At 33.9% G+C, this 26509-nt stretch overlaps 2 protein-coding genes across 2 annotated transcripts in view; both read left to right on the forward strand.

Moving 5' to 3' along the window:
* Window positions 1-379: 379 nt before the first annotated feature.
* LOC129005019 (uncharacterized) lies at window positions 380-26457 on the forward strand. The gene is made up of 15 exons (XM_054433767.1): window positions 380-572; window positions 2515-2577; window positions 3690-3788; window positions 4338-4412; window positions 7101-7136; window positions 9219-9500; window positions 13607-13690; window positions 15251-15295; window positions 15987-16061; window positions 16445-17327; window positions 20967-20983; window positions 21710-21769; window positions 22244-22303; window positions 25031-25051; window positions 26371-26457. Exons 1-15 carry the CDS (start codon window positions 447-449, stop codon window positions 26455-26457), a joined length of 2013 nt encoding a protein of 670 aa, XP_054289742.1. The 5' UTR covers window positions 380-446.
* Window positions 23942-26509, forward strand: part of LOC129005020 (uncharacterized) — a 37908-nt gene continuing 35340 nt past the window's right edge. The window contains exons 1-3 of the mRNA XM_054433768.1: window positions 23942-24004; window positions 25031-25051; window positions 26371-26445. The gene's annotated coding sequence lies outside the window, so the exon portion shown is untranslated. The remainder of the gene's footprint in view (window positions 24005-25030; window positions 25052-26370; window positions 26446-26509) is intronic.

The following is a 26509-nucleotide window of genomic DNA, read 5'->3' on the forward strand; positions in this document are numbered from 1 at the left end:
TCAGCAAGTCATTGAAGTTTAGTCAGTCCCATTGTTATTGAACAAATTGATAATGTACAAACAAAATTATTATAGCTTATGTAACTTTGTGGTATTTACCTACTTAAAATTGTTAACACTTTCCATAGGACAATGATACATAAAAATGATTTGAGCACTGTGCCTAGGCTATAATGAATTTTGTTTTAATTTACAAATTTAAATTGTTCTATAAGGTAAACACACTCACAAAAGAAAAAAAAAACACTTAACAAAAAATCATCCCACATTCACACGTAGCTAGAGAGTTCAACAATGTTTCAATCAGATAGTACGATTTAATCACTTGTCATTGTAGTAATTACATATTGTATAACTATTTAGTCTTCAGATTCTTCAGAAGATTACGGTCTGGAGTGGGCCCTTTTGTGTTCAAAGTTACTAAACATGAATCACCTTTAGGTAATATGTTTTATATTTTCCTCCTTTTCTTGGTGGCGGTCTCTCAAGTTTTGGGTACTACGGAATCTGATGACTCGAAGACTGTACGCGAGTCGCAAATGTCTGTTTCTACTTTGAACAGAAGATGGCTTGTGAGTAAAATATTGTATTTCTGGTGATAATAGACCAAGAATGCGATCAAAAAAGTTGAGGACTTTTGCATAGGCCTACTTTATAGATTCAATAAACAACCCCTGAAATTGCAATTAGAATAAATAAGTTTGTTGCCACTTGCAATCCTGAAATAAACAACTTTTGATTAGTTGGGCAGTACTGTTGTAGTAAAATGCATCTTCCATAGTAAAATGATTTTTTTGTTATAAGTATATTCATGCTGTACCGTAGCTAAATATTTTCAAAATGGTGATTAGGCTATATGTTACAATAGGGATCAATTTTGACTAGTTATCTGCTGGATGCCATGATTACTCCTACAATTAATAATGACGGAAATTGAAGTCCTCTGGTTGAAGTGTGGAAGTCAAAGAGTTTAATTTGTTGAAACACTTATAATGCTGAGTCTTATTGTAAAGTTAGTAAATTAGTTCTTCACATTGCTATTTTTGCATGGAATGATTTTTAGACATTAAGCCCAATACATTTTTAATGGTTTTTTTTTTTTTTTAATATTGGGCTTCAAGTATAAGTTTTGGAGAGCTACACTTTGAATTTTGTGATCTGCTAGTTAACACTTTTACTGAAACCCCAGTCTGACAGGCCCACGGGAATTTTCACAAACGCATGTTGGCAACACTGTTCACTTGGGGTATTCCATTCCCCCAATACCTTCACCCCTTTTCCTCCCCTACTTGTTGATATATTGTTTGTTCATTTTGCGTGGGTGCCGTGACCTTGACAGGTTGTCTGTTCATAACATGCCTGTCTCAGAAGCCCAGCGTTAGTGTATTTTAAAGCGGGGTCTCACAGGCCCAGTGTTTTGGTTTGTGTGTTTCTAAGCGGGGTCCATTATTTTCAAATGGGGTCTCACAGACCGGAGGGTTTAGGTTAGCGTCAGCCTGGGTAGGGTTTCGGCATTAGTGTTAACCTATTTTGGAACAATACAAATTCAGAATTTACACACGGTAACCCTTTTGGTAACTATAGCTCTTGGGCTAAGTAGTGAGTTTTAATAAGTTAACTCATTACAGTAGACTCCCTCTTATCCGGACACCTTTTAACCGGACATCGGTTTAACCGGACTACACTTGGCGGAAATGTAGTATCTCTTTAACCGGACAATTTTTATCAGCACATTGTTTTAAGCGGACTAGATCGGCAGGAAGTGGGCAGTACTGAAACGACTGTTCTCGTGGGAAAGATTTGAGACCAGTGATCACGTGTCTAAATAAAATATGCTATCCTAAATTTAAGTCGAATATCACAGTTTACAGTCCGTTTTAACGAGTTTTTAACCGGAAATCCTCGGTCCCGAGGAGTCCGGATAAGAGGAAGTCTACTGTAAGACTCTAACTAGCCTCAATAACAAAACCCCATTAGGGATTTTGAGAAAATTACTTTTCTAAATTTGATTTTTCTGTAAAAAACCAATACACATTGCGCAATTCACACACATTACCTATTCCTAAACATTCAACAACCTTCTTCAAGAAACACTTACTGTACAATGGCATAACACTTTTTAATTCACTTCCACTTTTTCTTAAACTTGAACCAAACCTGTTAAAATTGAAAAGCCAATTAAAATCTTTGTTGATTAAGTTTACCTGTTATAGCGTCCAAGAATTTACATCTAAACTCAGTTCCATTAATAGTGATGCAAATACTTATATATAAATCTGCACCATTGTATATTGTATAAGATTGTATATTTGTAAATAGTTCTTAAGTATATGAATCCAACTTTTATTTCATTTTGACTTAGCCAATACAACTTGTATATTGTTAATAATTCTGGCTGAATAAATTATTTGATTTGATTCTAAATATAAAGTTTAAGCAATTTTATAAACATGTGTGTTCAAATAAAATAAGGTTGTTATTTTTTTTTACTAAAGGAATTTAATATTTTCATAGAAAAGTACAAGTGTGGGTCGAGATCTGAGTTTGGCCACAACATTCGACAGCGAGGAACCTGACGTAAGTTGCTAGTTTTCTCATAAATAAAAAATATTTTTATAGCAGATTTATATAACTTTTTTCTCCATTTATTACCATAAAAATCAAAATTATTTCAAAAAGTGTTTGTTGAAGACACATACAGTAAGGATAAGAAAAAAGTAGCAAAATGTCTGATTTCAGGTGCAATAATAAAAAATAATTCACCCATCCTGTTAATTTTCACCGGAGCTGTCCATGGTTTATTTGAGTTGTGTCTCTTACACCAAGCTCTACTATATAGAGGATAGAGGACAACTTCTCATGTTTTGCAGACTAGACCTAGACAGGATTAAATCCTTAATCCGCAATGTGTTGTTTCCTGTCCAGGGAAACCACACGCTTACACCACTTAGACCCTCGTTTAGACTATTGATTAGACCTAACTGTCTAAACAATAATGACACTGGTCAACCAAATAGTCAAAGTGTAGTACAGTTATGTAACTTGACTCCCAGGTTGTAGTAAATTTTGGGTATCGCTTTCAACAGTTTTTGTTAAGTTTTATTTGCATCAAATCGGATTTGGAGTGAACACAGATCATATCGAAAATTGTAAGTGAAAGTTTGGCTATGCTACGACTTGTCCCAGAAATAAGATGTTAACTCAAAGGGTGAAGATCTGCCAGTTATTAGTTTTCAATGGTTTGAACTGTGGCTGTGTTCTGTACCGGTAGATATATTTTGTGCCTCTTGTACTAGTATTCTCACTAAGAAAGTTTAAAAGTATTTTGTATCAGGGAAAATCAGCCAGAGATCAATTGATATTGTTTGAATGTAAAAGCCCTTTGACTTAGTTCTAAAGTTTGTACTATGTTCAGAAAAATAATTGGCACCACCTTACTTTTTTGGTAATCAAAGAAATTTTTAGACTTTTATGCAGTCCAGTAGAAATATACCATTGATTTAGACTCTTTTATACAGAGTGAAAACAAATTAATGCTTATGTTTCTTTGATCGAGATGACTGTGTATCATTCTATGTGCTTTTTGCCAACTTGTGTGGCATCATCTTCCTTCTTAAGCAATTTTCTGATCACTAACACATATTGGGCTATTGGTCTTAAAAATCCTTCTTACATTTTCATTATTTTAGAGACCAGATATTCCAAGTGACTTTGATGCAAAGTACGGCCTCGACAAAAATAAATTCAAAAGAACTCCGTACCCAATCTTAAGCAGAAGGGAGACTTATGTAAGTAATTTAGTATAGGTTGTTGATAGTTTAAACAATCAAAAAGAAGTAAGGGATACAACTTGTCAACAATAAATAAATTTAACAAGAAAATCTGACTTCTAAGTGCTAGAATACTGTAGTAAAAAATAAATAAATTCAAGTGGTACCCCAGCCTTATCAGTATGTAGTTTTTCTACAAAACCATTTCTTTGAGAGGTTTTCAGATACAAAGTCTGAAATTGAAGGTTTGATTCAGTCCGGAAATCAATAGAAAGAAATAACAATTAAACTAAAAACTTAATACTGTAGCTAAAACAAAACAGCAGAAACAGTGTTAAGAACTAAAAAATTGTTTTACTATTTTACAGCTATAAATTATACATTTTTTATCTGAGTTTATGGCTTTTACTAAATATGATTTGTATGGAAGAATAATTTTGTATCCATCCATGAGTTCATCAAAATCTTTCAAGTCAATCTCTTAATATATAGCTTAAAAACTGTTTTCAAACTTTCTGAACTAAAGATCTTTTAAAGCTTAAAAGTTTGACATTTAATTTGTTTCAGGAGGATTACGGGGCTGCTCCAAGAGGAGAAGACATTATCAAAACTGAAGAAATTAGTTTTGATTTCAGTTCTTCTGTAAGTAAAAAGTATGTTGGTTTTTCTCTTTATAAATTATATACATAGTTATATTAATTTATCAACACAGCTTTTAAAACTGGCTATGTAATGTAGTGTTTTTGGGGAGGACCTTTGCTTGGCTTTTATCATACCAGTGACATAAAAAAAAACATAAAAAAAACAGGCTGGCAATTTTGGTGTTTTAGATGGGGGCAAAGCTTTAGTTGATCTACTCCGTTCACAAAATTTAGGCGATTTTAGGGGAAGAAATTACCTCCACTTGATCCTACCATTAAAACAATAGCTCAGCAGCTGAGTTTTGGAAAACTTTCAATCACTTCCAACATTACATATACATCAAGCAAAAATAAGTGATGAGGGAACTTCCCCTTCAACCGCCTAAATTTTGTTTAGCTAAAATTAGTTTTTGTTCTATTTTAATAAAATAACTCTTAAGATTTTTTTGGGTGTACTGGCAAAAAAATCTGGACTACTGGCTAGGCAATACTTAGCATTATTCTATGGAAAAAGATTATTTTTACTTTATTAAATTTGAGACAGAATATATATATTTATAGCTTAGGGTTGTTATAAAAACCCTCCAATATTTGCTATAAACTCTTGTGAAATTCAAAGGTTGTCACTATTGTCGGTTTGCAATAATAGTTTATTTTCTTCACTGGCTTGTATTATTGGACAAAATGTAGATAGTGCAACACAATACTAAAGTATATACAGGGTAAGTCTTCTAAACTGACCTAAACAACAGACAAACGGCTTGACATACAGAGATAAAAAAAAACTTTTTCCCACTAATTCATACCCAAGGAACAACATAAAAATATTCTTATAATTTTCAAAATACAGGGTGTTCGAGAAACTGGGGGTCATAGGTTTGAATCTCATAGTTTTCAAATGTAAACATATTTTATGTTATGCATCATCTTAAAGCTCTAGACTAGACAAACAATTTACTAAAAACAAAAACAGAACTCCTTTATCTTCATTCGTTTTAAAATGGAGACCATTTGTATGGAAAATATTGATATTTACAGAATACCCTGTATCTTGGACACCACTAAACTTATTTTAGTTCTGTTTGAAAATTCTTAATCCTTGTGAGGTCAGCTTTTATTTTATATGCAACATGTCAAAATTTTAAAAACTGGAGATTAGTGGATGCAAATACACTATTCAATACAGTACTGCATGTTTAACATGGGTTTTATATGGGCAGTTGGAGTTTTTCGTTAATTACTAGAAAACGACAAAAGATAGACGGTGGGTGTAAATTCAAAAGTTGTTTGTTTTTGAAAGATCTTCAAAATGATACGCCATTTGACATATGTTGCCGTTTTAAATTTTTCATTTACAAGGCTACCAACATTAAAAAAATAAAATCTTTGAAAAAGTATTTAGTTTTAAAATGTTGACATGTTGTATATAAAATTAAAGCTGAACTCGCTAAGATTAAGAATTTTCAAATAGTACGAATATAAGTTGAGTGGTTTCCAAGATACAGGATATTCTGTAAATATCAATATTTTCCATACAAATGGCCGCCAATTTGAAACGGATAAAGATAAAGAAGTTCTGTTTTCAAAAAAATTGTTTTCCTACAGTTACCTAACAATGTACATGTTATCTCACTGATTTGAGAAAGCAAAGTGGCCAATTCGCTCATCAGTGAGACAATGTTAACATTGTCTCACTCTAATTACTTTGTCTCACTCCAGATTTGCAACGTGAAGGCACGAAATAGTGAGCGCGTAGCATGCAGGTAACGTCGTATGCGCGCGAAATACGTTGGCAGCACTGGCTGTAAATCAGCTGGTCAGCTGTTGTACTGTTGTATTTGTCACTTCACGTTAAATGTTATATTAAAAGTTCACTTCTGTGTAAAAATAGGTTATGTTTCTTCACCAATTTATTTGTTTTATGGTAACTGTAGGAAAAGTATAATGTGCAACTCGAGTTCAAAGTACAATTGCCTCACTCGAGAAACCATTCCTCACTCGCCTACGGCTCGTGAGTAAGGATTTCTCTCGAGTGAGTCAATTGCTCACTTTTCCCACTAGTTGCACAAATAACTATTGTCTAGTCTAGAGCTTCAAAATAATGCATAGCATGACATATATTTATATTTGAAACTCTGAGATTCGAACCCATGACCTCCAGTTTCTCAAACATTCTGTATTTTAAAAATGGTAAAAATATTCCTACGTTGTTCCTTGGGTATGAATTAGTGGGGAAAAGTTATGTTTCATCTCTGTATGTCAAGCCGTTCGTCTGTAATCTGTTTAGGACAGGACAGCTTAGAAGACTCACTCAGTATATTGCTGTAAATATCAAATTAATTTTCAATAAACTTTTTGTTAGAGGTTCAATTTACCTATTCACCCAGTTTCATGATGTAAGATGACATATTAGTGCTATAATGTATTTCCACATAGCTTCTAGACTCTAATTTTCCTTCTTTTATAAAACTTATTTCTTAAAATGAAAAATATAAAAAAAATCCTAACCAACCAACATGCATGGTTTTACTTGATATAGACTAGTGATTATTTGTTATAATAGATATTCCATCAAACAAATGTCAGGAAACAGTTTAACTACCGGTACTCCTAATTTTAATTTATCATGTCAGTAATCATGAGACACTTTACACTCTGGGTAGAATAAAACCAAATCACTCTGTTACAGAAAGATGAAAAGGTCAGTTCGGCCAAACCGAAAATGGTGAGTTTATGTTGTCACTTTGCTAAATAATAGTGGAAATCTGATATTGTAATGGTATATTGAATCTATACTTAGTACAACAAGGGGGTTCTTTGTTACATCCCGTTGACCAGTCCTACTTAACCAATTTTTACGAGGTGTAATTTTAAGTTTACGATTTATCGCTTGGCGGAGTGAGGAATGGTAACTATGTAAGGGCGATTACCTTTAGGGCTTTGCCACCTAGCGTTGGTTTTATTTCTAGAGTTTGCTTTCAAAAATCAAACCTGATACTGACCAACTTTTGATCCTTTCAGTTGAATGTTTAAAACCAAAATTAGATTCTAAACAAGAAAATAAAAGTATAGACAAATATATTGAATTGGCTACTTTTATTGATTATTCAACCCGACGATATAAACAACTCATGGATCGCTGGCTCAGTGTTGGCTGCGCGGTCTAGCTTCCCCCACCATCTACTGGCAGAAGCCGACGTAGCCCATACATTCACCATTATAAAACGCACCTTTTCAGTTGCCGCTCTGTTGAAATATTTAGAGATAATATATTGCTAATGCATGTCAAACTCATGTTTAAACTATTCAATGCTTTATATCAGTTTTGTTTCTTGCAGAAAATAACCTATTTTAATTCTGTTAAACTAAACATTCACTAATCTCGATTTTAGAAGTTTTAGAACAACTACTGATATTGCTAGTTCCAAATTTTACATGGTAAAATATTAAGTAATTGCAAAAAAATTATAGACAGTACAATATTTGTAATTTCAACATATTTTATTCAACAAAAACATATTACATATTAAACATTTCTGATTAGAACAATTTTTTTAGGTTTTTGCCGCAGACCTATGTTTCACTTAAACACAATACCTACTTTTTTCTTTCACTGTGTGATGAGAATGTTTCTTACAAAAAAAAATCACAAAAAAGCGAAAGAAAAAGTATCGCGTTTACGCCAAACATATGTATGCAGAAAAACCTGAACAGATTTATTCTATTCAGAAACATTTAATGTGTAGTAGGCCTAATACGTTTTTGTTTAATGATGGGTTTGAAATTACACATATTGTTTTTTATATCCTTTATTTGCCATTACTAATTATTAATTTACCATACATAATTTGGAACTAGCAATATCAGTTGACTAAAAACATCTAGTGTGTAGTGAATATGTAGTTTAAAGAATTCCCATGTGTTATTTTCTGCAAGAAACCTAACAGACATAAAATTTTGAATATTAAAAATAGTTTAATATGCGTTAGCAATATTTTATCGCTACATATTTCAACAGGCCAGCGACTAAAAATGTGTGTTTTATAATGGTGAGTGTATGGGCTGCGGCGGTGTCTGCCAGTAGATGGTGGGGGAAGCTAGACCGAAAACAGCGCCCGCTACGCCACTGAGAGCGCAATCCAGTAGTAATTTACATCGTTGATTCGACCTGATTGAGATAGGCAAATTACTCTTTATGGCAGATCAACAATTAACAAGTTTAATTTATAGTAAATTATTAGTTTTATTCACCTCAACAACAAAGATAATCTTTGAAAGGCAAGTTTCATTAGGTATTCGTTTTACCTCAGAAAATAAGTTTTTAACTTTATTAAAATGTGCAACTTTCACACGGGTTCCATCGGATTTTAAAATTAATGTAACATTTGATTATGAAGCCATTTGACGGACAATGAAAATAAGCTAATCAATGAAAATGACGGACTTTGTGAAAGTTAGCTAGAAATTTTATTTCCCTACACATACTGCCAGTCATGAAAAAGCACGTCTTGATAAACCAAAATATACTCGTCGAATATATTGGAATTTATCTTACATACTATGATATGATTTTCATTAGGTTATCTAGTGAAAATATAAAAGCAGTAAATTGGATAAAGTAAAGAAATTTTTTGTGAAAGCCTCTACACTCAATGAGAATAATTAAGTTTATTTATGTGAAGATTTAAAATTTACTTAGTCAAACAATATTTGCCAATAAAAAAAAAAAATCCAGTTTAGTGAATTTATCAGAAATAACTTTTAGGATAAAACTGGCCCTAAAGTAAAAGAAATTTAACTTTTTCAGACCCAACAGTCAACAAAACCATCAAACTCTAGTAAAACCTTAAAAACTTTTCAAAATTCAAAATTGGCCCTTGAAGAAAGAGAAGAGAATAAATTGAAACAAAATTCAAAATCTAAGGATAAGAATGACGCCCAAGCAGTTAAGAGTTTTCAAAATAACGTATCAACAAAATCACAGTCAGAAGTAAAGCCACCACTCCAGGCTGCAGAGGATAAAATTTCTTTATCAAGTACGAAGACTCAAAATTCTCCAAAAAGCCCACTCCAGCCACCACAATTTGAGGTAAAGACACCTTCTAACAAAACCGTAAGCAATACAACTCAATGGCCTATGACTGAGAAGATGCCTTCTACAACAGTGAAATCCAAATTTAAACAAATTGTTCAAGAATCACTCTCATACGCTGCATCTCACTTATTTAAATCAAAACAAAATTCAAATCCTGACATTACAAACCAGACTGAGCCATCTGTTGTAGATAAACCATTGTTAAACCAAAATGATGGCGATAAAACAAAAAATATTATAAATCCACAAAAAGAACTATCACAGACTCCAAAATCATCTCCCTCCAATCAAATTCCACATCGAGCAGCTCATTTGCCTAAAGTTTCCCCAACCTTCCCTCCCAAAACAGCAGTTTCCCAGGTACAACAACCTAAACTAGCCACTTCTCAACAACAACTACCTAATCCGCCTGTTTCCCATCTGCAACCAACCAAACCAGCTGCTTCCCGACTACAACCGCCCAACCCAGCTGCTTCTCAGGGACAAAAACCTAATCCAGATGCTGCCAAACAGCAACCACCCAAACCAACTGCTTCCCAGCAACATACACCAAAACCAGCTTCTTCCCAACAGCAACCACCCAAACCTGCTCCTCCCCAACAGAAACCACCCAAACCAGCCCCTTCTCAGCAACAACTACCCAAACCAGTTGCTTCCCAACAGCAATCACCCAAACCTGCTCCTCCCCAACAGCAACCACCCAAACCAACTGCTTCCCAGCATCAACCACCCAAACCAGCCCCTTCCCAGCAACAACCACCCAAACAAGCAGCTTCCCAGCAACCACCCAACCCAACTGCTTCCCAGCAAAAGTCACCAAAACCAGCTCTTTCCCAACAGCAACCACCCAAACCTGCTCCTCCCCAACAGCAACCACCCAAACCAACTGCTTCCCAGCAACAACCACCCAAACAAGCGGCTTCCCAGCAACCACCCAAACCAACTGTTTCCCAGCAACAGCCACCCAAACCAGTCACTTCACATCAACAGCCACTAAAACCAATTGCTTCCCAGCAACAACCACCCAAACCAGCTGCTCCCCAGCAGCAACCACCCAAACCAGCTGCTACCCAGCAGCAACCGCCCAAACAAGCGGCTGCCCAGCATAAGCTACCCACAACAGCTGCTTCGCATCAGCAAGCATCTAAAGCAACTGCTTCCCTGCAACAATCGCCTAAACCAATTGCTTCCCAGCAACAGACACTTAAACCAACTCCTTCCCCGGATCAGCCACCAAAACCAACTGCTTCTCAACAACAACCAGTAAAACCAACCTCTGGCCAACAACAGCCTCAAAAGGCACTTACTTCTCAGAAACCAATGCCTCAGATTTCTCTTGAACCATCAAATATGTTGGAAAATAATGAAGGAACCGTAAAATCTATTCCACTAAAACCTACACCACAATGTCCTACCAATCCCTTTCATACCCATCCACAAACTACTCAATCAAAACCAGAATCGACAGTTATTCCACAGACTCTTGCTCTTTCCCAAGCTAACAGACCTAATTCAAAAGATCAGCAAGATCTGAAAACAATTACTTTGCAGCCTAATTTAAAACCAACAGAAAAGATTCTGTCTTCAAAACAACCAATACCCCAATCCAAGGTTTCTCCATCAGTTCCTTCTCCTCTACCAACTATTTCTGAATCAATCACAAATAATAAACCGATCATAAATACAAAGCCTGTAAATGACCAAAATATTAAAATGCCAATTACAACTGAAAACACTATGAGCCAAGTGAGTAAGATTAGTGGAACAGAAATTCCAAGTAACCCAACTATAACAAACTTACAAAAAAAATCTGTAACTGAAGCGTTTTCAAGTAAAAAAAGTGATTTGAAACCAACTTTGGCCTCTGCAACTATCTCTCAAACCCCAAATTCTATGACAGAAACATCAGTTACAATAAATGCAGTAACTATTCAAATTCCTGTGACACAACTACCCTCATTGTCTAATGCCATTAGAACAGAATCATTTGTTGCTGATCAAACTACGTTACAATCACAAAAACCTGATCCGACTTTGACAAAGTCGGCTTCCTCAATCACCGCAACTAAACAGTTGATACAGCCGACCAAACAAAAAATTACCGAAAAACCAGTTACATTACAAACTTCTTCAAGACAAAGGGTTACTCAGCAACTGGTTACACCACAACCAAAAACGCAACCGCCTACACATCAACCAATTACTCAACAATCACCTACAAAACAAACGGTTACTCAAAACACAGCTACACAACTGCCTTTTACAAAAGAACCGGTTACACTGGAAATGGCTACCCAAAAACCAGTTGTACAACAGCCTATTACACAACATCCGGCTACATCTGAACCTATTACACTATTACCAATTCCACAAAAACCTGTGACGCAACAATTGGCTACACAAGTACCTGTTACACAAGTACCAGTTACACAAGAACCTGCTACGCAACAACCTGTTACCCAAAAATCTGTTACACAAGAACCTGCTACGCAACAACCTGGTACGCAACAACCTGTTACACAAAAACTGGTCACACAAGAACCGGTTACACAAAAACTGGTCACACAAGAACCGGTTACACATAAACTGGTCACACAAGAACCTGTCACACCACCAATGACTACACAACAACCAGTTATAAAACATTCAGAAGTTCACACTACACAAAAACAATCTCAAGTCACACATTCATCCTCCAGTCACAAAACATTGGCAGAATCGTCCAAGAAAAAGACTACTGTGAGAGCTTACGATAAAATCCTAAATAAAGCAGGAGACATAATAAAGCCCAAGGCAACTAGGAAAACTACAGTAAGTTGTGTTTTGTTTAGTATAGCCTTTACTGTGTATACAAAAGTAAACGTCTTAGGCCTCGGGTACGATACGAGCAGTGAGCGGCAAGTGGCGAGCGGCAACCTGAGCGGCGGTGGTGGCTACGATACAAGCAGCACATTTACAACGCTCATAAAATTTCCTCTTTTGTAAGAGTCAGTTTTGTCGAAAATGGCAAACTGTGCTTACCAGCAAGACATATTGCAACTATTGTTGCTATCTGACAATTTTTCGCCTTTTAAGAAAATCTTAGAGAAAAAAACTTAGTCCTTACTTCGTCCCATACTTTTCTGGTGACTAAATTGTTTTTAAAACCTCCGTGCTGGTCATTTCACAAATATTCCCTGGACTGCACCTAACGTATCAACAACTATTGCACGTTTTCTGCTGTTCCTCTGTCATTTTAGGCTGAACTGAAGCATGACTCACCTGAGCGGTGTTTTCACGAAAATTGGTTTTGACTTGGAACCATGAGCGGCCCTGAGCGGCGTCGCTTACCGCCGCTCGTCGCTCATATCGTATCCGGGGCCGAATTATGTCAATTAATTGTGCAGACATCACTCTTAGTTACACTAGTTCAACTTGTTGACTAAAAAATTGTAATAGATGTATTTTTGTCATATTCAGTACCTTTGATTATCTACATGCCCTATGATTCATTAGTTTGCAACCGATAGGATAGTTTTCACAACAATTTTGAGCCACCTGTATACTATAGGTAGTTGCTGATTAAGCTCCTTTAAGTTCTTTGGAGTGAAATAATAATAAAGGCAGAATTCATTGTAAAAACATTACCACAAACTTTAAATGATTTTTAGAACTTTTTTTGCTAGAGGTTTGAATAGGGAAATATGCCAAAAGTACTAAACAAACCTAAAATCAACTTATTTGTAGTGCTTTCTTTACCTATTTTTATTTTATGGTGGAATGACAGTATCACTAGCTTAAATATTTTTCTTTAATTTATTGTAAAGTATTTATGGTTACAAAAAAGGTAATCAATAAATCATAGCAATTCTATTAACTTTTAAAACACCTCTGGTTTAATTAAATATAAGGATACACCTTAAATTGATTGGTACTATACCCAGATGCTTCAGAAGGATTCCAACTACAGTTTTTGTTTAAAAAAATGACATGATCCTTGTGCTGTTAATTACACTATTTACTTTTGAGGTAGCAACTTTTGCTATATACAAGTTGTATGTAGTAGTTATATACATCTTTATAAATATTACTATTAGTATTTATTAGTGTGATGCTCACAGACAGAAAGTGTCCTGCGAACAACCCGAAACAGCCAAGACTTTACCAATACAGAAACACTACTCACAACCACTCCAGCAATCCAAGTAAGTATAAGGATGCAATTGCAGTTAACCACTTGTTAATTCAACAATTTTAGCATCCTGTTTCTTCATTAAATATGTTACAGATTGCAATTTGCAAAACTAAGACGACCACATGAAGGGTTGGAAATTGGTATGGGTCTGAAATGAAATAAAAGTCAGGGACGTATTTAAGTATCTGCCGCCTCTAGGCAGCTAGTTTGCTGCCCCCCTTCCCCTACCCCACTTGTCAGTGCACTCCCTGACCTCACTAACATCCCTGACAGCTGATTTTGTATAATAATAATCGGTAATAGCATGCTGCATCAACAAATGTAATAACTTTTTGAGTCCTTTTTTACAGACCTTTTTTTGCACAATTTTCATGTAAAACGTGATTCTTGACTTGGATGCATGGAATGCAACGTTGTTGTACCCAATCAGAAGTCATAATAGCATTTTGAGACGCAAAAACGGCACACAAAACGTCCGTATATTTATTTATTATTTATTTTCCAATAATCACATAACATCATATTCAGACAGGTGATTCGTCATTGTTACAATTATTATTACCACATCACATCACATTCTTTATCTCAATAATAATTTCTCCTGTCACAGTGTCAGCTAGAAATCTGAGAGCTTTGTCGGCTATCATGGGTGTTAGATATAAAGTATCACCATTTCCAAGATGTGCACATTTTTTATATGATCAGAGAGAAATTGAACGAATTGGGATACCACTTTGAGGAGTATCATTTTATTCCCATTGGGGAGATTTCTAAACTCTTCAACTGCCCCTCGAAGAGGTGGCCCTCATGATGCCAGTGCTTTTACAGCCTAAGCCTAATCGCAAATATGACCCTGATAAAACCTATGTATTTATGGTGGCTTAAATCTCTGTACATTAGTTGTTTAAGCATAATTTAATGTGATTTACCAAATATTTTTAAATTGTGAAAAATAAATCCCCTTTTTACTACATTTTTTACATCAAGCAGTACCCCAGTTCTTAAAAGAAAAAAATTGTCTAGAGCTGTTATTTATTAAAACATCCAAATTACATTGTAAAATGAACACATTCAATATTTAAAGTAATATTTATTGTTTTTTGTACAAGAGTTTTGTATGATATTTATTGCATTTTTAATTTTACTAGCTGTTGACACTTCCTACGTAGGGGAATAAAGTAGTAAATTAAAACTGAATATACTTCAGAACAGCTAGTTTACACGCATAAAGAACAAATCTGGCAGTTTTAATAAGGAAAATCATCTTGTAAACTATTCACGTGACTACCTATTTCTTTCATGCGATTATAGGCCTAGATGATTACAGTAATAAAATGATTCATCTCACATTTTTTATATCTTAAAATACTCTACCATGACTTAATTTTTAAATAAGAGCCTGAATTTTGTATAAATATAGGTGTATTTTGGAAAGTGATGAGAAAATTTATGACCCAGTGTTTTAGAGTCTTAAGCAGTATGTGCTCTTATCTATAACAAATATAGATCACTTAGATACAATAATTAAATATAGGCTATAATTTATTGTAATAAAATTTATTAATTTTAGGTAAAAGAATCAACGGCAATTCCTCCAACTATTTCCAGTGGTGCAGTAAGTTATGCAAATTTTTATTTGATTACACCCTTACTATGTGTACGCCTATTGTTGTTCTAAAAAAGAGTATTGTGGAAATTATTTTTTACATGTTTGTATCAAATGATATTAAAAGCTAAATTTCCATTGTAAAGAAATCTCAAAATTGTGTAAACACTTCATATGTATTTTAAAGAAAATAAAACCAAGTCTTATATCTATTATAAGTGCATTAAATGATAATGTTGACTTAGTCAAGTTTAAGTATAGTCAATAATGTTGGTAATTTCGTAGTCTTATATCGTTTTTTTAAATGTCCAAAAGACTAACTGAGATTTAAGTTACTTTAGCCAAATTCCCCATGGTAAGTAGTAGGCATTGTACAACTTATAAATATGCCTACTTCACATTATCAAAGCACTGCCCAGGATTTCAGGATCTACTCCCTAACAAGATGATGTACTGTGGGGTAGTGACCAGAGTTTTTTTTAGGACTTTGGTCCTATTCTGTTGCCATACCTATTTCATATTATTATCCTTTCTATTTCATCATCCCAATTCTTCCCAATTAAACTACAAAACTCTTCCCATTTCCTTTCTTCTCAATTTCCTTAAGTCTTTTCTGCCCCCTTTTACTACCTCAATTACAGTAAAATAATTGAATAATCGATATTTTGTGTTTGGATTAAGCTACTTTTTATTTTTCCAGGAATCTATACCAGTAGCCACATTTTCATTAGAGACAACCCCAGTATATGTAGAAAATATCCCTTCTAACACAAAGGTAATGAATATTAATAGTTAATTGGGTTTAATTCAATGTTTTACATAATTATCACCAATGATATAGCTACAAAGCTTTACAAATTTTATAACCACACAACCTTGGACGAGCTGTTTTACTATTGAAACTACTGGTGTAGTAACAAATATAACGACCGCCTTTGTTCAAATATTAGTTAGGTTAAATGGCAATGGGTTTCTATAAAGTAAATAAAAATGTAAACTATTTTATATTAATTTGTCAATATGGTCTAGATCTAGCCATAAATATAGTCAAAAATAGTGTTTGAAGCTTTATTGGATAACTTTATGGATTCCAGATTTTTCTACAGTTTTTGTCTGTGTAAATAGTTTCTGAAAAATCAGCAAAGTGGTGTTACACAGGAAGACGGAAGAAAAAGCTACAATGAAGAAATCCGAAGACCAAGATTGTTTCACAAAGAAATAGATCAATTGAATGAAACCAACTGTGCCACACAAGCCGATTTGGACAGCCGTACGTATAAAGAAAAAGTCAAAGAGTTTTTGAACTCTCAAAGAAAGACTGAAGAGGAAATCCGTCGGATTGAGATAGAAACAAGGCTGCAACGCGGGAGTCCATTTTGGTGGCGAGCACGGAAAAATTTGCTGACAGCCTCCAATTTTGGAACGGTCTGTAGGAGGTTGCCACACACAAAATGTGATAATTTAGTGAGTAAAATGTTGTACGGGGAAGAATATTCGAGCTACAGTATGGTGTATGGCAGGGAAAACGAGAAAAACGCAATTAAACAAATGAAAGAGCTAGGCTATGAGGTGTTGGATTGTGGAATGTTTATTGACAAAGAGTTTCCTTTCTTAGCTGCGACTCCTGACGGTTTGATTGGAACTCAAGGAATCCTTGAGGTCAAATGTCCTTCATCCGCAGAAAGTTTGACTCCAGAAGAAGCGATTTTGCAGCGTAAAGGGGTGATGAGTACATTCTGGAAGGTGGAGAACAATCAGATTTCTGGAATCAATCAAAACCATTCATACTTCTATCAGATTCAAGGACAGCTGCATATTACAGGGAGAAACTTTGCGCTGTTCACTATTTGGACTCCAAGAGGAATTAAGATAGAAAGAGTCGAAAAGAACGATCGTTTTTGGAACGAGTTCATTATTGGGAAACTCAAGTCGTTCTACATGGACTGTATGCTGCCAGAAATTGTTGATTCGAGGCGGGAACGTAATTTGCCAATCAGGAATCCTCGGTACATCTTGGAAGCAATTGGTCGCAGACAGAAGAGTAGACAAAATGGTTTTGATATTTATATCCCTTGAGTTGGTGAAGAAATATACTATAAACTATTGCAAGTACTTAAACTATACCTTATTTTTTGTTGTTATACAGATTTCATTATACAGTATTTAACTACTTCAGTGCTGAATATCTCACTTTTGTTTTGTGCTAAAGTAAAGAGAAAACTGTCTTTTGTGTAAATTTATTATATTATGTGTGAGCACAGTACTGTTTATATATATATTTGAGATTTTAAAATTTACATTTTGTAAATAAATGGAATTCTGTTTGTCAAGTTAACATTTTTGTTAAAATCATTTCCCTTTAATTATTAAAGCCTGAACCTACATAACTATCCAAAGAGGGTTCTAAAGTTAAAAGTAAAAGATTGAAAACTCATTATTAATTTCCTACAAAACAAATTAATACTAATTTATGAAATTAAAACGGAAAAATCAAACCTATATGGTGTATTTGAAGTCAATTAGGAAAACTGTGTACCCACAGGGGTGCCCATCCCCCCCAAAGCTCACGTCGCAGAATCCCCCCCCAAATTCGTTGTTTAACCATACCCATGCCGGAAGGTCTGGGGGCTAACCCATAGTTATGTTTATAATGCGGGGAGGGAAGGGGTGCCCCCGACACTTCTTTAAACTTATGGGAATTTAAGCGTTTGAATCAAACTTTAAACCCAATAAAAATGGACAATTTTCCTTTAAAACTCTAGTAGCAAACTATTTTGTTGGTTTAGTTTTAATTTAAATGAGTTGGATTTTTGACATGCACACAATTTGAATCAAAAAATTGGCCATAGTCAAAGAGTGTAACATGTTAATTTTTAAGCAAAATCTTTCGGGCCAATTCTGAGAAAATTTTATTTATCCATTATTTTTATAGGGTAATGGAATATATCACTATTAAAAATCTAAAATGAAAAAAAAATCTGGAGAGACCATGGATTGGTACCTAAAATACCAAATTTCATCAAAATCGGACTCGGACCACAGGCGTGGTCTGTAGCTCTGTACCATACATACACACATACAGACAGACACACACATCACTTCGAAAACCACTTTTTTGGGATCAGGTTTTTTACATAAAAAATTCTTTTACCATATTAAATTGTAGGGAAGAAAGTACTTGAAGTTATGTCAAAAAGTTTGAGATATTTTCTAAATTGCCCTTTAATCCACTTCTGAGTTTGGTCCTTTTTAAATAAGTGTAAAATATTCAGTCTCAAAAATATTACTAGGCCTAAACTTAATAGTATATTTCGTGCCTAGGGCCAAAATGAGGTTTTGCTGGTTCGAGGTAGTTTTTAAGTTCGATACGAGGTTGAGGACTTAAAACGATCGAGAACTGCAAAACCATTTCAGTCCGTGGTACGAACGCTATTATTCACCACCCCACACTATACCCTATTGCCACTAATTCACCTCAATGATAATACACTGCACACTGATATAGTCAACACAACTACAACTTTAAGGTCATGTGGATAAATAGTTTGAGGAATCAGCAAAAACAATAATGAATAGTTGCTAGGCAGCGGTGACAATAAAACAACTCTATTGCAATGCTATGGATACTGATTGTGTATTTAAAGCGGGCAGCTGATTTTGCGGCCCTAGGGATGTAAAACCCTGCTCGATCCCCAAATGACGATGACAGCTGGCATGGCCTGCAAAACGTAACTTTCAGCCACCAATTAATGTACCTTTATGTAAAACAGTTAAAAACATCATAGTGTGGTAAAATACTACTAAATCCGTTCAAATTCCTATATTACTACCAACTAAAGGACTAAAAATCACTAGAGGTGTTTTTGTTATAACCACTCATTGCCACCCAAATAGGCCCTACAGTATAATCAGCTGATTGGTGTCAAGCAAAACTCATTACAGTACAGTGTAGTACTGTATGAAACCCCATTTGATTAAGGACAACAGCTGTTTTCTGGACTAAATCCTTGCATGGGAAGTTCGTCAAAATAGTGTAGCGTGGCGTAAAAAAATAATTATATATCTATTCTAAGACTAGTAAAATTTATTTGAAGCTCTTTCTAGATTCAAGAAAAGACAATAACAAATACAATTTAATTAATCCATAATCATGTGTTTCAGTTCTTGAAGTTAACGTAAACACATAGCCTATCAAAAACCTTAATTAAATGTCACAGTACTGTTTGTCAATTTCTTCCAATGAATAAATGACCCAGGCATAATTATTTAGGAGAGCCAAAATATTATCACAAGCTTTCATGTTGTTTTTCATGTTGTAAAAATAGCAAAATGATTATCATTATCATTGGTTTTTTTATGAATCAAGAATATATTATAATAAACAAACCTATAAAACCATCAATAGGTCCTCAAGGCAATGAGACTATTTGAGAATGAGTTCATAATGAAAGGTTAAAACAAACTCAAATTGCAGATACAATTTAATAAGCAACCATAATCCTTTGACAGCAGTTGTCATGGAGTTGTTCTCACTGTCAAACATGATACGAGTCAGAAAGTGGAAATCCATCCACATAAAAGCATAGATAAAAGTATCTATATATTTTATAGCAATTATAAAATGATGTATTAATCAAGATAAAATGTCAAACGGGATTTTGATTGCATAATTACCCCAGTAATAAATTAAGGAGGTCGTAAAAATTATCTGATTAATCTTTTATGTGCTTTTAACCAACCACAGGCTTGAATCCCCCCAAAATCACAAAATCCCCCCCAAATAAAATTCTGATGTCGCATTTTGCGACATCAAACCCCCCTGTGGGCACCCCTGTGTACCCATATAAAGATTTTATGGTGAGGATTCAACTAGGCACATCGATCTTAATATTTAATGTATATTAACTGTTGAGTGTAACTTCTTGAGTAGCTTTGTTCTTTTTTAATGGCACAGCCATTAAAGTTACACTAAATTGTACAGTGATAAGTTAAAAAACCAAAATAAATTAAGATTATTTATTATGGCAGGCCAGCTAGGGCCACATGGCCCTTTCTTACATGTTACCTGTAAAAACAGTTTCATTCACAAGTAGTAAAGAGCAGTGAAAGAATAAGAAAATCATGACAGTAAAGAATTAATAAATAGAGTATGGGTTAAGGGTTCTGTTTTGTAAGTTCCACTATGTATTCACTAAAATTGCATTAGGTTTGTGTAATAAAAACACTTTCCGTAAAGCACAAACCCTGCAAACTTGAAGATAAAATGTATTTATATATGCATTTTATAAATTTATTTTTGTAGTACTGTATCTTTGTACATTTTGAAATTTCTTTGTTCTATTATTGAAAAGTTAACTTAACAACAATTTTCTGTGACTGCAGAGCAGTAAACAAGAGTATTAATTAAGCCAATATATTTACTTTAGGTGTGGATGTTGGTGGAAAATTTTTGTTTATAAGCCTGTTAAGATAAAAGTGGCTGGAAATTTGCATAGTCTTTAAGTTTGCTGCAACAGGGGTATTTAACTGTCATACTTTGTTGTTGCTAATAATATGTTGTTCTCGTGAAGATCCATTGGGGGGATGGTTATTTTGGTGGCCCCTGACAAATATAATAGGATATTAAACATTTGTTCATAATGCGATACAATAGTTTTATGTAACTAAAAAAATGTTTTAGGCTTTACATCTTACCAGGTAGGAGGGGGCATCGCCCCCCCGAAATGAAATCCTGAGGCTGCTACTGGGTTGTTCCATACTAAAACTCAATTACAATTTATACAAATTATTTTATCAATGTGTTTAGAAAAATAACCTAATATCAATATCACTAGTCTGCACAACTTAGTTAAAGATAAAGCTAGCCAAACTTAGTTAAATAGTAAAAGCTGAAATAAGAAATTCCTCTTTATGGCGCTGAACTGATACAGCTGCCTTCTGAAAGCGACCAGAAAACTTTCAAGATTTCTTACCTCACTGCTTTTGCAACGAACCTGTAGCAGAACTTATTCATATACTATCGGAAATATGTTTATGCCAGAATGACTTGACCTTGTCAAACTGTTAACTAATGCTATGTATACACAATTAGCAAATTCTAGATTAGATATGGTAGACAATACATTCCATGTATTGTCACACTTATATGACAAGTCAAGAATAGAACAATTCCTGCCATATCTATTGTATTACAGTTAAATAAAGGGACACTTTAGTTAAGTACATTACATTACTTTTCATTAGTTAAGTACAGCAAAAGCATGTCCATGTTGATATTTAAGCAAGGTTTTTTGTAGTTTCTGTTAAATTTTGATAACAACAAAATTATCTATCTGAGACACCAAGTTTTTAGATAAAATCCCAACTAATTTATGTTTAAACGTTAAATAGTAATTTGATTTGAATTTTTTGGCTTTTTTTTAGCAACCCACTCCTGAAGAATTGCCACTACCAAAGAAAGTTGAAGACAAGATCCAGAAATCTGTAAGTATAGACAATTTTGTCAATCCTAGACAAGTAATTTACATAAATTTATGTAAAGCTACTCCATATTTACATGTAAATGTAGACTACTTAGAAAATTAGTTTTTCACCGATTAAAATCAGCTTATTCGTAATATTTGATGCTGTAGCTGCTTTTAGACTTTTACCATCTCTATAAGTATGTCCACACATATTTTCTTTTCATCTAACCTTTCACTATTGTCTTTACCTTTATTGGGGAGCGAGCTAGGTCTAGCCTGAAGTAATGTGAAAAACAATCCCAGGCTCGTGCCTAGCGTCCTAGGACAAAAAAAAAAAAAAAATTGTCTTTACCTCATTAATTCAATTTAATAGTTTTTCAATTCGGTTTCAATTGCTATAATAAATTTGAAAGGTTATCAAACTATTCAGTGAAATGAATAAGTTTAAATCTGTACTTTATCTGTTCTGAAAATTGTAATTTATACTTTTCAGCCTTCCTTACCAACAGAGCCTCCATTGCCAAGCAATGCTGAAGATGTTTTTCCTAAGCTGGTAAGTTAAACAGTATCTAAGTTTTACTTAAACATTTTATGAATTTGATTATGTTTTCGATTAGTTCAACAGTACAGCAATGCTTTACAGTTGAATGGTTCAATACTTTCAAAGTATTTTTTCCAATAAGCAATTATCTATAACTGTAATTCTTCATGCTAAGACTTAGTTAGGCCAAGGATAACTTTTTAAATTTAGACTTTTCCAAATAAATATAAATATGATAACATTACAAGGCATTAACAAATAGAAATAAAAATAACCCTGTGCACTATGAGAATGTTAAATAAAACCCGTTCTAAACTTTAATGTCACCAAGTTATTTCTCGTTATTCTTTCAATTTGAAAAAAGAAAAATGAAAATAACGCTATAGGACTGAGCATTAGGTGAGTCAGTGGCATATTTGGTTGTGTGACAAACTATGAATCCATGGCAATGAGATCTATTTAATGCTTAGCTTTATCCAAAAGCGAGAAGATCAGATTTTAAATGGAACAATAAAGATCTGAAATTAGACGTTTGTTACCTAAATAATGGATGGACAAGACAATGTCCTAAACATATTTTATTATTGCCATACAATCCTGGAGGAGGGAAAAATCCATAAAAATCGTTGAACCACTAATTTTCATTGCTTTAATCAAAGAATAATAAAACTATTTTGGTAGTGAACTGCAATAAAGACATTTATATAGGTACAACTCTACCATTTTGCTTAGACTGAAGTTGAATTTTTTTAAATAATTAGACTTCAGTATTGTCTATACAGGGGGTGGAAAAGTCCCGAAACGGTTTAATATATTTTTTACCAATATAGATAAAGTAATGAGACTTGGTATATCAATAATAACCATAAATGTCTACTCATCACGCTAATGTCACTTTTTTATGGCCCACGAGGAGTCAGAACAAATAGCAGCATAGGTCAAGTTTGGTATCTAATTAAAGGCCTTAGTTAGTGTAATACATTGCCGCAAACTTGAACTCAAAAGGACAACTTGAGTCAAAAATTACAGCTGTTCAAAGATCCATTGAATTTGCATTCCCTACCTCCACAAAGGGGACCGTGAGAATTCGGAAGAAAATCAACAACGTAAGCATAGGTCGATATGCATATAAAATTAAAGGTCATAATAGTAGAATACAATACCGCAAATTTGAGCTCAATAGAACAATTGAGTAAAAAATGGCAGCTACTCAAAGATTCCAAAAAATTCAAATAATATTTCAAGAAAATAAATTCAAGAAATATTTTAACGGTTGCCATTTTTGACTCAATTGTCTGTTTGAGTTCGGGGTTGCAGCAATGTGCTCTACTAACTAACCTTTAATTAGACCTTTAATTAGATACCAAACTCGACATGTGCTGCTATTTAAGAATTTTGTCTGACTCCTCATTGGCCCCTAAGGGATAAAAATGTGATAGTAGCTTTTAAAAGAGTAGACATTTATGGCTATTATTGATGTACCAAGTCTCATTGCTTTATCTATATTGGTAAAAAATATATTAAACCGTTCCTGGACTTTTCTACCACACTGTATATTGTTCATCCTTTATTTTTAAGTTAACCTCAAATTTGATTCTACCGATGTCTGACCCGATTCCTTATTCTGTCCAGGTCCCGATTTTGTGTCTCTTCCTTTTCTTCTTCTTCTCCGTTATGACCGCTCGCAACTCCTGACAAAATCCTGCTACCAGGGTGAGACATGTTGTAGATCTGAAGTCCTTAACATTTAAATTTAAAGTAGCTTTGTCTTATAACAATGGTCAGATAAAAGTAAACATGTATAACACCTTTATAAAATTTGGTCAAGGATGTTTCATAATCAAGTAAAATAATTATTCATGAGTACAGATATTAATCTAGATTGGATGGTGTCCACTGTCAACTACAAACTGAATAAGAACCTAAAAGAATAAACTTGTGTTTACCAAAAATGTTGTTATGTAAAAAGCAAAATGTTGTAATGAAATAAAATATAAGTTGGATTGAAATAGTTATTTAGTTAGGGGGGAGGTGACTAATAATTCATCAAGGGAGATAACCTTTCCTGTACAAGATCTTTTAATAATTTATTTTTTTATGTAGTGATATATTCTTTGGTTTCATACAATCAGGGAAATGCTTAAATTTAACTGGTTTTGTAAAAATTGTAATTTAAGTTAATTTATTTTAAAGTTAAAACTAGGTAAACTTACTGGATAGCTAATCCCTTTATAAAATAGTGAATACATTTCTAGTAAATCCATCATAATCTAAATGTAAAAAAAATCAGTCTGGAAATATTTGAATTTTCGATAGTTACCATGGCGGCAGCTAGGTAGACTATCGTGAGCATACGGCCAAGTCAGCCGAATGAGTGAGAGAGAGTGAGACAAAGAATTGGCTTAGAGAGAGATAGAGACAGAGTAGCGCAGCGGCCGCGCGAATTTCATTTCGGCTGCAATATTCCAGTCATCTGACTATTCTCCATTAGCATTTCACTTCTTAAAGGGTTTGTTTTCATTGTTATAACTAAGATATCTTTCAAGTTATACTTTTAATCGTAGGCCTACTTAATCAAAAGTTGGGTAGTGAAATAAAAAATCATTGTACAATAGCATGTCATAACTCATAACTGGATTTCAATTTACCTTTCATTGTTTGACATTACATCTACAACATTTAAACATGTATATGGGTTCATAACTCCTTAGCATTTAAATGTATCTTTTTCTGTTTCAGAACAAGCCAAAGGGAAGAAGGGTAAGTCTTAGTGTTCATATATGCATTATATAAATTTAAACTAATATTTTATGATACAAAAATTTTATTGGGAAATTTTTATTTCTGCTATGCAAGACTAAAGCAAACACTCTTTTTCACTAATAAATTCCATTTAAAGTAAGAACTAATAACTTAACTAAGCATTTACAACGACTATAATGATGCTTTACAACACTGTAGTCACTTTAAGCTTAAATTTTTCCTCATTAAAAAAAATCTTATAAAAAAAAATTCTTAGCAGACACACTTTCAGGTAAATGAGGGAAAAAGTAGTAAACATCTGATTTGAGGGGCTTCTTACAAAAAAATCCACCCATCCACCTTCCTGCGTTGTTCACCGTTTATTTTACTCTCTTCCCTTTATATGGAGAAAGTAGTATTGTTTTTGTCAAAATTGTCGAGTTTGAATTTGGGTGGAACTATCTGTTTACCTGAAAAGTGGTTTTTGAAATGATGTCCGAGTGTGTGTGTGTGTGGATGTGGACCTCTACAGTCTACACCCGTGGTCTGATTTTGACTACATTTCGTTTATGGATAATAATTCATGGTATCTCCATTTTGTATCTCTGTTATCTGGTGTTTGTAATTTTAATTTTAATTTTAATGTTGGTTTCCCCATAAAACCTATAAAATAACAGAAAAATCAGGAAAAAAAAGAAAAAACGGCTCAAAGGATTTTCATTAAAATTTATTTAGTATGTTTATGGTCTTTTTAACTCTAAATCAAATAGTACAAAATATCATAGTGACTGCCATCACTTGCTCCTAGTAGGACATGCTAAGGAATTGTTATACCTAGCTTAAAATGTCTTTCTAAACTCATAAGGTTTTATGGCCAGCAAAAATACTAATAAAATACTGCTGGTATTATGTTTAATCTTCAAAATTTATTTATGTAACATTTTCTTCTATACAAGTATTGTAATTTTTTCATGGCATAAGGAATTATGAACTAATCTAAAAATCATACTTTGAAGCTAATTTCATTTTGGCTTTGCTTGAAAATAGTTCTTGCTTCAGTTAAGGTTAATTTTAATACTATTATTCACCTATGTTAGGCCTACTAAAAAGACATTTATGTGTGTTATTTATTGTAGGTATTTTCCCTGTTAAGCTGGGTTTCCCTAGGCGCGGAAGCGGAGCGTGGAAAGTGGAGTCTGCTCTCCTCTTGTCTTAGGTAATTTAATGGAACTATTTCCTAGAAGCAGAGCGGACTGCCGCTGGAAGAGCAGAAATCGCTTCTTTGCACTCCACTTCCGCGTCTAGTAAAACCTTGCTTTACTTGATCCTTGTTGCAGGCTCCGGTTAGAATAGTTTTAAAACCTCCTCCAGAAGATTGGCCTCAACCTGAAGCAATAAAGGGTGGAAAACAGGTGTGTAATTAATAAATATATAAACAATAACAATTTATATCACTCTAATGTCTACAACATAAAC

This window comes from Macrosteles quadrilineatus, unplaced genomic scaffold (assembly GCF_028750875.1).
Source record: "Macrosteles quadrilineatus isolate MER2022 unplaced genomic scaffold, UCM_ALF_1.0 Scaffold_14__1_contigs__length_3811126, whole genome shotgun sequence".
In the NCBI taxonomy this organism is placed as follows: Eukaryota; Metazoa; Arthropoda; class Insecta; order Hemiptera; family Cicadellidae; genus Macrosteles; species Macrosteles quadrilineatus.

What these genes read in the sequence shown, in the direction of transcription:
- LOC129005019 (XM_054433767.1), top strand. Translation starts at nt 447, where the DNA reads ATGTTTTATATTTTCCTCCTTTTCTTGGTGGCGGTCTCTCAAGTTTTG. An exon ending in GTTTTGATTTCAGTTCTTCT is followed by an intron (nt 4,413 to 7,100) that starts GTAAGTAAAAAG and finishes ACTCTGTTACAG; the next exon opens with AAAGATGAAAAGGTCAGTTC. An exon ending in CAACTATTTCCAGTGGTGCA is followed by an intron (nt 15,296 to 15,986) that starts GTAAGTTATGCA and finishes TTATTTTTCCAG; the next exon opens with GAATCTATACCAGTAGCCAC.